The 13870-nt window shown below is 40.3% G+C and overlaps 1 protein-coding gene across 4 annotated transcripts in view; it reads right to left on the bottom strand.

Moving 5' to 3' along the window:
• Positions 1-828: 828 nt before the first annotated feature.
• scml2 (Scm polycomb group protein like 2) overlaps positions 829-13870 on the bottom strand; it is a 58591-nt gene continuing 45549 nt past the window's right edge. Inside the window, exons 12-15 of one of the 4 annotated variants that reach the window (XM_015363903.2) lie at positions 10546-10671; positions 8693-8932; positions 6176-6339; positions 829-3936 (exon numbers count right to left, since the gene is read on the bottom strand). In XM_015363903.2, coding sequence (XP_015219389.1) covers positions 3811-3936; positions 6176-6339; positions 8693-8932; positions 10546-10671 — 656 coding nt within the window. In that variant the 3' untranslated portion in view covers positions 829-3810. Of the gene's footprint in view, positions 3937-6175; positions 6340-8692; positions 8936-10545; positions 10672-13870 lie in introns of all 4 variants that reach the window. The other 3 variants (XM_015363902.2, XM_015363905.2, XM_015363904.2) reach the window with 3 other exon arrangements.

Here is a 13870-nt window from a genome sequence, read left to right as displayed (position 1 = left end):
TCAATTTTACAGCATTTAAAAAAGGCGTCTGCATTCCAGTGGCTAAACAGGAGTTCAGGCAGAAATAAAACAACGCTACAGGCTCCAGAGAAAGGTTAAGCTCTATGAACCAGCTGTTGCAAGTTCAAGCCTGGGTCAGGTTACTAGCTGACTGTGACCAGGCTTCCCCAGGGTAATGATTGGGATCTGTCAGTCTCTTGGTAAAACAGCACACATACAGGCTTCCATTGGAGATGTGCCATGCCTTAGGATGGCATTAACCCTCCTGTAAGTACTGTTGTACTTGCAGGGTATGAAAAACAAGGATGCCCATCCTCATTCTACAAAAAAAATACAAAACATTTAAGAACTATTTTAGTTTCTGTTTATACATTATTGTTTACACTTTGTTTCACCTTAGACCTTCTTAATTTTATTTCAGAATTTCGGAGTAATAATAATTAATATACTTCAAGGATGTAATAAGAGAATGCCCCAGGAACTGACTCCTACCAGTGCTGAACCAAGCCAGCAAAGGTATAAAGTATTCAAAATGGAATATAAATTCTTTTGAAACTTACATATCAAAATATCTCTTAAGAGTGTGGAAAGAATGCATGAAAGGATAATGATCATCACTGAGACCCAGTGCAAAAACCAAGACTACAGAAACCATAACTACATTGTATTAAAAATAGATAATGCAAATATATTATATAATTGAACAGAATGTGATATATAACAGGCACACTGTGCAAGCTGTCACTTTTTTTTATAAAAATACATTATGGAAATTGAGACAAAACTCTTGCAGACAAGAATGTAACCCTGCATGATCTATTATACAAGCATTGTTCAAGCACTTGCTTTATTAATTAAGAATAATGGTCATGAAGCAGGATATACATACTGTGTCAATAGATGTGTATATATATACACACACACATTTTATGGCACATAACTTGGTCAAAAGGCAAAAAGAATACAGTCACATGTAGAAGGTATGATTACAAGAAAAACTCAAATGCTCTTTATACAGAAGGAAATATGGGCTAACACCATCTAGTTAAACCTGAGGAATATGAAAATAAAGCAAGGCAATTTCAGTCAAGTACTTGTAAGCAGTATCTTGTTTTTAACTAAAAGCAATGAAGTATAAAAGGCAGTAAGAAAAATTTTCTACAGCTTTTTCTAATGCTCAAATTTCCTAAAATTCATTTATATATATAGGATTAGTTTAAAATATTTATTTTCTACAAAAATTTACATTCTTGTCCCTGAAATTCATGGTTAAACCCATAAAAATGCCAAGACATGATAATAAAAATAATAGTAATTAAAAAAGAATAATCTCGAGCTGAGAGTTATACAGTCACAAGATGTGACATCAAATATTTCTTTCTCCCCAAACAAATGTACTCACAGCTCTCAGAACCCCACAGCCTACACAGGCAGGGGCTGAAACATGTTTGGAAAAACATAGTAGCACCATTATACAAACAGGAGAACAGAAGTTTATGAGAACATGTAAGGTTTCAAGGTTGTGCTCATGATTCAGGCTGTCCACTCCCCACAAATTTGCTGCTTGCTCATAGATGATATACAGTACTCTAAGCTCTTCTTTCATAGTGAATCACCACCTGCTGGAGCAAATCAGTTCCAGGTCACTTCCTGTCCACAAGCTACCAGGATCACTGCCTGTAAGTCCTCATCTGAGTCAGGTCGCACTCAATCCTCTCCCCAGTCACTACATTACACTCACTGCCCTCCTGCTGACTCAAGGTTCCTAAGTGAAATAAACTCGAGCTGCCAGAAATTTGAAGGCACAAAGCTTGTGCCTTGATCACTAAGGGTTGACAACGATTCCAGACATAGGAACCTAGTTCAACCTAGGGAGCACAGCCAGGGATCTGCGAGTACACACAAACTCCTTCTCTACTTGTCCCTAGTACAGTGCCCTTGCGACTCATCCAACTAGTCTTTTCACAGTGGGCTTGTAAAGGGCTGCATATCATGCAGGTTTTCTCATAGCTTGCCGAATCCAACCCACAATGCCAATGTCCACAGTGGTTATGACAACCAAAGGAAGAGACAGTGGACACTGATCCATCTCAAACAGTGGCCGGACTCTGGTAATGTTAGGGTGGTTTAAATAGGCAAATATTAATCATCTGTTGAAGGAGAGTGGACAGCCTGAGCATATAAAGATAAAAAATACAAAAAACATAATAAAAAAACAAATTGCATCTTCAATAGGGTCATTACCTAAACATTACAGTAAGGGCTAACCATATATTTAGAAAAAGGTAGGAAAAATGTAATCAGTGTGTAAAATGTACGTTATTATGATTCAGCCTTTTTTCCTGGAAATCAATTCGTTTCAGTACAGTCTTTTCCTAATCCACCCCTTAGATTGCTAGAAGTTTTTTCAGTATTTCTGCCCTTTCCACTGGCACACTACAAAAACGGACCAATTTGGAAGGGGAACAACAACAACGCCGGAAGAATCTGGTTCTAACCAGCGGCACTTCTGCATGAATGATCTCACCAAGAGTGAAGATAATCTTCGGATTGATTTAATTGTTTTAAAATTATTTACTCTATGAGCATCAATTGATGCTTTTTTTGCTTATTTTAGCAGCAGCCCTGCTCCATGAAGGCCATGTTAGCGTTATGTCTACAATCAGCCCCAACCCTACTGAATTATACAAAACTAAGTTTTATAACATTCAGTTTGTTCAAGAGCGCTTTCAAAAGAGTGGACAAAAACATATTCCTCCTACCCTTCAATTCATAAATTATTCATGATGTGTTTTTTTCAGATCCTGGATAATGTCAGAAAACAATTACTGTATTTTTATACATAAAAATGGTAGGAAAAAAAACTCACACATACAAAGCAGTTTTATACATTATGTGATCTATCACCCCCCCTGCCACAAAAAATAATAGTTAATTCCAGTCATAGTCTACATTAAATACAACAGGAAAGCACCTGTTAATGTCAAACAATGTCTATTTATGCTAGAAATGTAGTACAATCAGCTCACCAGGAGTTTAGCCCTATTATGAAAAGCCGGGAATGGAAAAGGTAAAGATCAGCCAAAATCCCCCCATACGAATGTATCCGAGTGATGTTTCACGATCCCATTGACACTTTCCACTTAGCTTAAAACATCGGAGTACATCCATCTCAAAGAGTGGCTGGTGCTTATATGCTGTCCAGCAGACAGGATGAAAAAACATTTTATATGCTTGTCTTGCTTTTCAAATTAAATGCCTCACAAACAATATTTCACTGTAAATGAGCAAGAGCTACAAAAGAAAAAAAAGGAAAGGAATACTGATTCAATTTAGCCTCTGCGCCTCATTAGAATTAGGACATTGGCTGAACAATCTCTATCCTCGGGGCTACAGTGCATACTGTACGCATACTGTACCTTTAGCAAATGCTTTTGTTTTTAAATCACACAAAGAATATACATATGCAATGTAAACACTAGACCGATTATCCTTTGGATTTCAGCTGAGTTGAACTGTCTTCGTGAAAGTTATTCATCTTTACTTGCTGATAAAAAAGAGAGGTATGGTGGTCTCTGCAGTTCATAAATAAAAGAGTCTACAAAGATGCTTTGTAAAGAGGCAGCGGGCAGTGCACCATGTTTAGTATCTTGGCTGGTTGTGTGTAGATAAACACTGCCCCTGCCAGCACAGAGCCAGAGTGTTATCCCTTCAGCTGGACTGTGTCTGGTTCACAGGACAGCTCCAGCGGACTGAGGCCCCAGCCGGCTCTCCTGGCCTGTCCTGACTGCAGGGAGGAGCGCGGGGTAGCTAGTGCTTGCCCTGCTTCAGCCTTTCGATGTGGTAGCACAGCTTGAGAGCAGGGCCCAGCTTCAGCCCCATGTACTTCATGACCATGTCGCTCCGCAGCAGCAGCAGCGCCTTGCCGTCGATCTCCTGCGAACACAGAAACACCGTTATCGCGCTGGCGCGTACGACATTCGATCGTCCCAGCCCCTGACATTAAGAGGGGTGCCTCACTTTCTGCGCCCTAGGAACAGCTGATCGATTAAAAAACAAAAACAAAGCACCAAACGAGTATGAACAACAGAGCTATGAAAATTCTCAGTTAAGTAAACTCAATTTGTGCGGAGAAAGATTCAGAACGGAATGAAAAAGTCAAGAACGGACTTGTTTTCTGTTCTCTTCTTTTAAATAAGAGAATATAAAATTCTTTGCCAGCACTCAGTAGTGTTACAGGCACTCCGGGGTAAATACAGCATAACAATCGCTGATCCTGTGGAATTTGCCACTGGGTGAACACAGACTTCAGCTACAACACCCTCAAGGGCTGTTTTCTCAAAGTGGACCTCAAAGCAACTGTGTGATGACCTGAGAATATCGGTACAGTGTGACATGAAAGCTGCCTTCTGTCTTCTGTATTCATGTGTGCTCCTATAGTAATAAATTTAGCTGGAGCAACACAAAGAGAACAGTCATGGTTGGCACTAATTCATATAAACAGGAGATGTTTGCAAAACTACATCAAAGAGCTAAATCTCTTTACCCTACAACAGAGCAGACTGAGAGATGTGATACAAGTATACAGAAGCCTGTGGGGTTCAGGTTCAATCCAGGGAACTGTTTCACACTCAGTGGTGAAACAAAGACACAAAGGTTCACAATTGGATACACAGGGGGAATTCATTAGGACAGAGAATAAGAAAAACGTGTTTATTAAAAGAGCAGTGTATGTGCGGAACAAACTTCCCACCCAGGTGCTGAATGACCAAAACATGAGCCCTTTCATAAAACAGCTGAAATAAATTTTAGATTCATTTAAGTATCAAATTTCCAAATTAGCACAGTGGGCCGAATGGCCTCCTCTCATTTGAAGAGATGATTAGCGCCAGCAGGTGCCTACATCTTGTCCTCTTCTAAATACTTTCAATCCAAACTGCCTTTCCCCTTCCTCCTAATGTACAGCTGTTCTTTACCTAAACATGTAGTTCTATGTTTGTACTATAAGTACAGTTGAATGAGATAAGTAAACCATAAATCAATGTTGATAACTGCAAAAATCATAATCACTAATAGATAAATAACACCAATGTAACAATTTTTACATTTGCATTTAAGTCACCATGAGGAGAGTAAACCACTCATTTAAAAAAGGAGGATGTCAGTACATTTACAGTACAACTACATTCCACTAAAGTTCACCAGCATACTCTTTCTGAAAGCAGTACAATCTTCTTTTGTTTCTGGGCATATACCTTTAAATGGAGGACTTCTCAAATTGAAATGGAAGAGCTGTACGTTCCAGACAAGCAAAGCCTCTTTGACAAAGATCAGATACTTTTCTCTTTAAGTCATGATAATTCCCAGAACCACAACTGTGTCCTAAAAAGACAGACAGTGGTTTACTGGTTACTACTGGAACACAGAGGACACATTTCTCTCAGGCTGCCATAAGCAAAGAGATAGGAAACTAACTCAGAAATGTCCTGCTTTGAAAGTGAATTTGTACAAACCAGCTAGATAATAAATGACAAGGCAAGGTAAGCCACCTATGTACACTACTTCATTCACAGAGATGCAGCTTGGCAATTAATCTGATTTGCCAAGATCACACCCTTATTCGAACTGTCAATTATGCCTATATGCCTTGGCTTATATCACTGCACTCACACGGGGAAAACAAACAAGGACAGACTCTTATCTGCCCAGCCTTTCATCGTGGGACACGTCACGAGCTCCATAGCCACTTACAGGAATGTCTGAACTCTTGCTGATGTTACTGCCCACCTACAACCTCTCAGTACAGTATTCACTGTTTTAGTGGGAGATGAGAGACTCTGTGCTGGTCTAGAGATAATCCCAGCCCTATGGTGTCCACTGTGCCTTACTGCTTGGAAAACCCCAGTCACAGTTGGCTAGAGACTCAACTCAGGCTCAAACCCTTGTGTGCCTTTACCAATTAAGCTGATGATTTCACAGTGCAAGGTCACACGACTGGCCCTCTTTGGTGTATTGCTTTGTTATTTCGCTGCTCAACTATGAAAAACACATTTTAAAGTAACTGATCTGAGCTTCTGCCTGAGATCTTCGGATTTATCTCAAATATCTGATCTTCACGTAACCTCAACAGAACTCCTGGGGACAAACGAAGGGCAGAGGCAGATGGGTCACTCACGTGTTTCCTGAAGAGCTCTGCGTGTGGAGCTAGGGCCCGAGGGTCTGCGTCCCTCACGAACTGCATCACCTCCTCGATGGTCCAGGTAGAGGGGCTCTTGCTGGGGATTCGGGGGAGCTCTCCGTCTGTGGCCTGGGGGTCAGGGCCTGTTGTTGAGCTGGCAGCTGCGGGACACACACAACACCAGCTGATGACCGAGACTGAAGCAACAAAAGGAACATCTCACACCATCCTGCATACTGAAAGACAACAAAACTTGTGTGATTGCCATCACGATCACCTGACATGCCGCCATGTGTGAACACAAAAATTAATTACATTTTTGTTAAACATTTCCTGAAGACAGTCTCCATACACTTCTACTTTTGTTAAAGGAGTGAGATACACAGTGTTTCTACAAGATTTAAAAAGAGCTACGCTTAAGCACACTAGAGCTCCCCAAAAATTTACAAGCCACATGCTACTGTTTTATCTAGGAATTAGAAGAGGAAGATGGGATACTCCCCTCTTTCATCCCATTTCCTGAGCAGTCCACCCCGATAAGGCAAGAAGGCAGCAGGTCGTGTAAGAAACTGGAATGTTGGAGACCCTCCAGTGGCTAAGCCTCAAAAATGGCTTGACATTTTAACCAGTTCAGACCAAACTGCTATAAACAGGGAGTCAACATCACTGATCAGATCCTGGGATATCGATAACATCTCCCACCAACTGTAAACCCAAGATCCATTGAAGTGTTCTCCAATAACACTTAAAAAGCTAAAAATATATTTTTGTCATTTATTTGTTTGAGTCAAAGGCACAAGTCCAGAAGACAATTCAGGAATGAAGTAGTTAATAGAACATCTGGTCTCCTCATCCACAGAAGAGACATTACTCTAAACAGTCAGAGTGCAAACAGTCAGAAGGAAGAGGTACTTTACTGCCACTGCAATTCTTGCTTGAGCTATGAACCAAAAACGAATATTTGTGATCTAAGTATTTACTACTGGGAGGCTCCTTTTTTACCTGCACATGACTAAACTGACCTTTGACATACAGGAAGACATTTTCCTTTTGGATCTCGACAGCTTTGTCATTTTTCACCTTGCAAAGTTTCTTGGTACAAAGACTCATCTGCCTCCCGTGACTCACAGACATGCCATGGTTACTAGAGAGAGACCTAATGCACACAGACTTCAGACAACACGCACTGGAGCTGTAACCAGGAAACAGCGCTCCTGAACATTGCCCATCAAGCAGCCTGCCTGTGTCTCTATGACAGCAAGCTCATTAGAAGCACACAGAACTGCCACAATTCTTCCAGGCATGTTTGCACTCTTCATTTTGATATGATGCATTGCAGGTTTCTTCAGAATGAAGTTGAAGCGGGGCTCAATACAAACACAAACATTTATTTACTGCTTTTGAATTTTTTGGTTATTGTGTACTGAGGTACACTGCTTACCTGTAGAGGTAAAAGGATACTTTAATGTGACTGATGTAAAGGTTTTCAAGTCTGGTTTCTAAGAATCCAGAGTTTCTAAGAGGCCTACATACTTCCTGCTTTTTCCTTCCAACATAGTTTATTTACCTAATGGAAGCCTTATTGCCCTTGAGTGGAATATTTGCCAGTTTTTTTAACTCAGACATTTACAGAAGACTGGGATTTTCTGTTACTTATGAAATGCGGTAGTTTAAAGCGGACCTCCCAACATGTTTAAGAGCTGAAAGCAGTCCAACAATTTAGATTAATCCTGTTATTAAGTCAGTGAAGAGTTCAACTGTGTTCGTGAGAGCTGGGTTAGAACAAAAGCCCACAGGTGTGGGGGTTCCCAAGTATGGGGAACCCCTGTCCTACACTACATTTCTTTTATACTCCGATCATGTGTAGAAATTTCCATTTGCATGCTGATTTGTCTTCCTTGGCTCAAGTCGAGATCCTTAAGAATCTCTCTTAAAAAAAAACTAAGATGCCAAAACGACTCTTGCTCAATGATTAATAAAACGAAGGTCATAAATTACCCACTAGATGGCATTGTTGCAGCAGAAGCCCTGCAGACAGAATTAAACCCTATAAAGTATAATTAAGATACTTTGTGGAAAGAGCTTCTGTAAATGTGTTGTTGGGCAACCCGCACAGTGAACAGAGAGAATGCAAGCTTAAGTGGAGTATTTCAATGGTGAAGTTATAGGATTTTCAACTAAAGGATTCCAAAATCGCCCACTTATTCAAAACAACAGAATCAAATAAAATATGTAAAATCAAATATTTACCGTACCACCTTCCAATTCCATCATGCTGTAATTGGCATCACAAGTCTTAGATTAAACAAAGATGTACCAATCTTTGAAACAAAAACAAATATGTTCCGATTTTAGGTAAGTGTAAATTATTGTTCAAAGACTAGTTATTTTTCCTCAGGTCCAAACTCATTTGTGGCAAAGCGCCACAGTTATTATATACCCAATTCTTCTCTTCCACTGTCCGATCCTGAACTGTGAGCAGACCCCACCCCCCCACCCCGAGGAGGTTCTTACTCTGCCCACCTTCGACTCGTCGGTGCAGGCGTGTGCCGGTGAGCTCGGGCGGGGTGGAGGCGAGGCGGCGGAGAGTCGGGGGGTGGCCCGGGTAGTAGGGGGCACCGGCCGGGCTGCGGTACTCCGAGGAGCTGCGCAGGGATGGGGGCCTGGGGTTCATGGAATTGGAGGCCGAGTCCATGGACTCCTCGGAGAAACGCTGCTCCTTCAACATCCCGTTCTCCTCGTGTGGCAGTGTCTCTGCTGGAGGGAGACCAGACGGGACCCAAAGGGACTCAGCGGGACTTAACCAGACCTCCGGCACGTCGGACCACCTAGGACATTCATTCGGTGGAGCCAAGTGGTTTGAAGAAGCAACCCCTCCACATATGATGTGCGATTCCGCTTGCCATCGAGACCCAAGAGGCTATGTATAACGTGAGCTGGTTTCGCCAACACATTGAATTTCTTTCTAAATAAAGAAACATTAATTTCCAGTTGGCTCCTTCCTCTCTGCCTTCATTAGTGAAGTCATGTGTGGCTCGCCAGGTCAGGAAAAGACTAATTTCAGCAGAACTGTCACAAGAGGTCGCCAAAAGTCTCCAATGTTTGAGGTGAATGATAATTATTAGTTAAAAGGTGAGGTATTGCACACTCATTGTACTCACTCAAGTAAGGGTATAATTAAGTCTGTTTGATGTATAAAGGGCTTCACAGTGGTTTTTGGTGTCTGGGTTTAGTTTTGAAGAGTAAACCTTGTATCAGGGCGGGTTTTGCCACAATAAAGACTTCACTTTGACTGCACTGCATTGTGTCGTCACGAGTTTTAACCCCGTGAGCCACTTATTTTAGGCTGGGGTCTGTCACGTTGTGTCTCTGAACACTTGTGCTGTAAAAAGCGTATGTCTTTTGACTGTCATAGTTTAACCTGGACCGTGGTGAAAGTTCAGAAGGGTTTGCTCTGCTTCCGTTTAATTTGATCCATTGTAATATTAGCAGCTTTTCATTATTTAAAACATAAAACATCAAGCCACAAGTCCCTAAATAAGTAGAAAATAATGTAACATTTAGACAAAAGCCATCCAGGAGACAAATGACAGCCATTACAAAGAACCAAAAGCAGGTCTGAGAGAGCAAAAATGTTGATTATACCCCTCCTGTGTCTTTGTGGAAGAAAGTTAATAAAGCTGTTGTTAATTGGAGGTTGTGTACCAAACTGTTATTAGACCTGTGGTTACATATGGTGCAGAAACGTGAACCCTAATTAAAGCTGACAAATGCCGTCTAAACACCTGGGAGAGGAGAGATCTGAGAAAGATATATGGGCCCGTGAGGATGAGAGGAACATGGAGAACAAGAACAAACAATGAACTGAAGAGACTACCAGGACTAAGACCTAGCTGCGACGATTAAGGCAGGACGACTACGATGGCTTGGACATGTCCAAAGGACGGGGTGGTGTAGAGGCCACCAAAGAGCTATAGGGGGACACCCAGGAGGAAGAAGTAGGAGAGGATGGTCAAGATTGAAATGGCTGGAAGATGTGGAATCAGATACAAGAGAGCCGGGTGAACTGACTGTACTGAATTTTTGTGTTCAGAAAAGTGCTAAAACTTCATAAACACTTATGCAACTTAAACACAAATATGTTATTTATAAGTATGCATAGTTAACACTATGATAAACCAAGTATAAAGACTTCAGCAAACTTTTCTTAAAACTTAGAAGAGTAAAAAGCTAAAATGTATTGTTCATTGCAGCAGGTACTGGAATTCTGTATAATGGTGAAAATCGGCATTAACTAGTTTTCCCCCCCAGAGCAAGGCACAAATTGTCTTGTGCATGACATGGCCTAACAAAATCACCCTGAGTACCTTCTGAAGGATGAGCCTCTGTTCTGAGGAGCTTGGGTGACAGGGGAGCAGTGTAGGGTGGAGAGTCCTTTGAAAAGCGCTTGGTCCCCCGATTTATTGATAAGGCTTCCGACGTCTCTTCTTTCACTGTCAAGACAAGAAACATAAGAGGTTTACCCTCACTGCTTTGACAGATTACACCTGGAGAAAAAGCAACCCTCGCAGTGTTTTAAAAATTCTTGAATCATCAGTTTAAAAAAAATGAATCCAGGACTTGGGTGAATAATAAAATCAAAGAACATGTGGACAAAAAAAAACAGTGAGAGAAGAATCATGATGCAGTGTCATCAACCTGGTGAAGCTGTGTTACAGGCATTGTTGAGTTGGACTCATAGATGACCAAATGGACTCAGACAAGAACAGAAAACTGTCCATATGCAGACCTTGAGATTGCTTCTTTGAAGCTGTTCCATTGTAATCATAGTATTGTGTGGACTTGCACTCCCTGCTAGAAAACCGTCATGCAGATTGCAGATTGATGACAAATGCACTGCTCAGAGCTATACTGAAATGTCAGTCTTGTGCTAAAGCAGATTCTTCCAAGTATATGTTCAGGACTGATCCATTTATAGATGTGTGAACGAAGCTACAATCAGACCACATATGTGGTCTTCTAGCAGGTATGTCCAGAGCAAAACACTAATTCACTCAAAAAATGGCTCTACCACTCTCTCTGCTACCATCTCAGATGTCCTCTGGCCCACAGAACTTGGTGACTTAATCTCTGAGATGTTTACAAGAAAGGACTTTGAGCATGCATAGCCTACTTATGCTTGGCTTATTTCTTCTTAGAACTTCTCATGCTGTAGTTGATGTAGTCTGAAATGATAATGGAGATGGATCAGAAGATTAAGATCCAGTGCTGCTGAAATGATCCTTTGCCTTCCAGGATGTGGCCTGTCTCTCTTAGTGGCACTTTCCATGTTCACCACAAGCCAACTATATGTAACATTACATGGTGTTGAACATGCCAGCCACAACCACTGTACGACTAATTATAATTCATATTATTAGTATATTAGGACACAAACCAATGTCATTGACATGATCCATCAACTTCCACTGCACCAAAATGGCCAATTGGATGTGTCTTAGGAGCAGCAAACATCACTGCAAAACCTGTAGGCACCAGCATGGTAACAGCTGTCACTTTTCACTGTAAAGCTAACTAGCAATATCTGCTTTATACAGCTCAGTCTTTTTACTGGCTACAGCCTTCAACTGACTAAAGTTAAGGAGCCGAGTTACTCAGCTCAGTGCTGCATTACAGGTGGAAATTGTACAATGTACTGCTGGTATGGAAATCCTACTTTAAAACTGCTTTACAGAACAAAGCTGTATCAAATTGTCAAATTAACTACACTCATGCCACAAAGGCAAACACCACATCACACTGACCTGTGTGAGTTTGGGAAATTCAGTATAACCATTATTATTAATATAATACAAGTGATAGCTTTATTCCCTGCTGAAAAGAGAAGAAAGAAACACAACATTTCAGTCGTGGAGCCTTCTTCAGGTGTGAGCTCACTTGTTCCTTTGCAGGCTATGCGTGCTGACGCTGCTACCCACCTGAACTATTAGAATATTATATTTAAAGAAGCATTAGAATGAACAGAATCACTATTAAAACATATCATATATTACATTATTCCAATGTTCACAGTGAAATAACCAAAGCTTGCCTCAATTTAATTTCTTACTTTTACTTTAAAAGAAGTGTCACTTGTCCCATTTATTAGCTCTAGTTATTAACATTTTGCAAACAAGTAAGGCTGTCATTTGTCCACCTGGCATCAGGTGTTGGGCTGGGACCTGCTCAGCTGGTTTATACTGGTGGGGTTTCTCACTGGATGAATGAAGCCAACTCGACAGCATCTAGCTTGCTGGTTATTTGACAAAAGCCCTTTGTGATTGTGGGGGAGGGGATGCTGGCTCTCAATATAAAACGCTTCTCTTTTGATGACTGCATTAAGCTAGTACAAAGAGAGGGTCATAAAGTGATACAAAATCCTGTAGTTTTTTTTTAATTCATTACAAAAATGTATGGATATTTTCCTGACTTTTTGGACACTTTTTTGTTTTTGAGGTTTGCATTCCATAAAAAGACATTTCTTGTATCAGGAAAGGCACTCAGCTGTTCCCTGAGGCTTTAACTCATTGGTGTCCACTTGCTAGTGTGTTTTTTTGTCTTATAAGCGCAACTCCTTGTAATGGAGACAATGTGCTGGCATGTTCCCCTTTATTTTAGAAAACCAGACACTTCCTCAAAAAATATATGAGCAATCAACTACAAAGCCATTATAACTTCATCATTCTCTTTATATATTTATAACACCCCTCCATCACAAAGTATTTGAGACAGTGAGAATGGCAAGAAATCTTGGTACCAATGGATCTCCAGGACTGATGTGCAGTCTGGAGAACAGGCAGGAGTAGTGTTAATTTAGTCACCGGTTTTTCATTTAGTCATAGTTTTAGTCAAGTCGACTAAAGTGTCTATTAACAGTAGTCACTTTCTAGTCAAACACTTTTAATTTACTCCATTCGACTAACTTTTGACTTTAGTTTTACTTTTAGCTGACTAAAATAGAATGAGTTTTAGTCACATTTTAGTCATGTAGTTTAATTTATTTGGAAAATAAAATGTGTGAAAGTATTATAAAATGTATTTCTAAGAAAATATTTAACACATCTGATAAGATTCTGTTAAAAAGCACAAGTCTTTGTTGCACAATCTAAAGTGTATCGATCCCCAGAAAGGTAAAATATCAAAAACTATTTTTTCAAAGTGACAATAGCAGCCATATCACTCTGCTCACAAATGGCAGCCCACTGAAGCTCAGCAGGCATGAGCCTAGTCAGTACGTGGATGGGAGACCTCCTGGGAAGAACTAAGGTTGCTGCTGGAAGAAGTGTTATTGGGGCCAGCCGCTCACCAGAGAAGCGCTATATGTGTAAGCAATTGTTAATATAAATACAAGAAATAATTGTGCAATAAAGGGTTAATAATAAATAATCTAACACAGAGACATTGTACGAATCTTTCCAAATAAGAAAATCTGTTTTGGTAGTGTTAATTATAATTCTGTACTTGTTTATGTTTTTTTTTTTTCAAAGTGACTTTTTATAAAGTTTCAAAGCAACATTATTATAAAATTTGGTTCAAGGATCCTGACAATACTGTATTTGCAATAGCTATAGGGCAATTACTGCATGAATTACTTAAAAATATTAAAACAGGACAAGCAATATATATACTCACTGGTATAATATTAATAACAAC

The sequence above is a fragment of the Lepisosteus oculatus genome, chromosome 15 (assembly GCF_040954835.1).
Source record: "Lepisosteus oculatus isolate fLepOcu1 chromosome 15, fLepOcu1.hap2, whole genome shotgun sequence".
NCBI classification, from domain to species: domain Eukaryota; kingdom Metazoa; phylum Chordata; class Actinopteri; order Semionotiformes; family Lepisosteidae; genus Lepisosteus; species Lepisosteus oculatus.
This window is presented reverse-complemented; position numbering and strand designations above follow the sequence as displayed.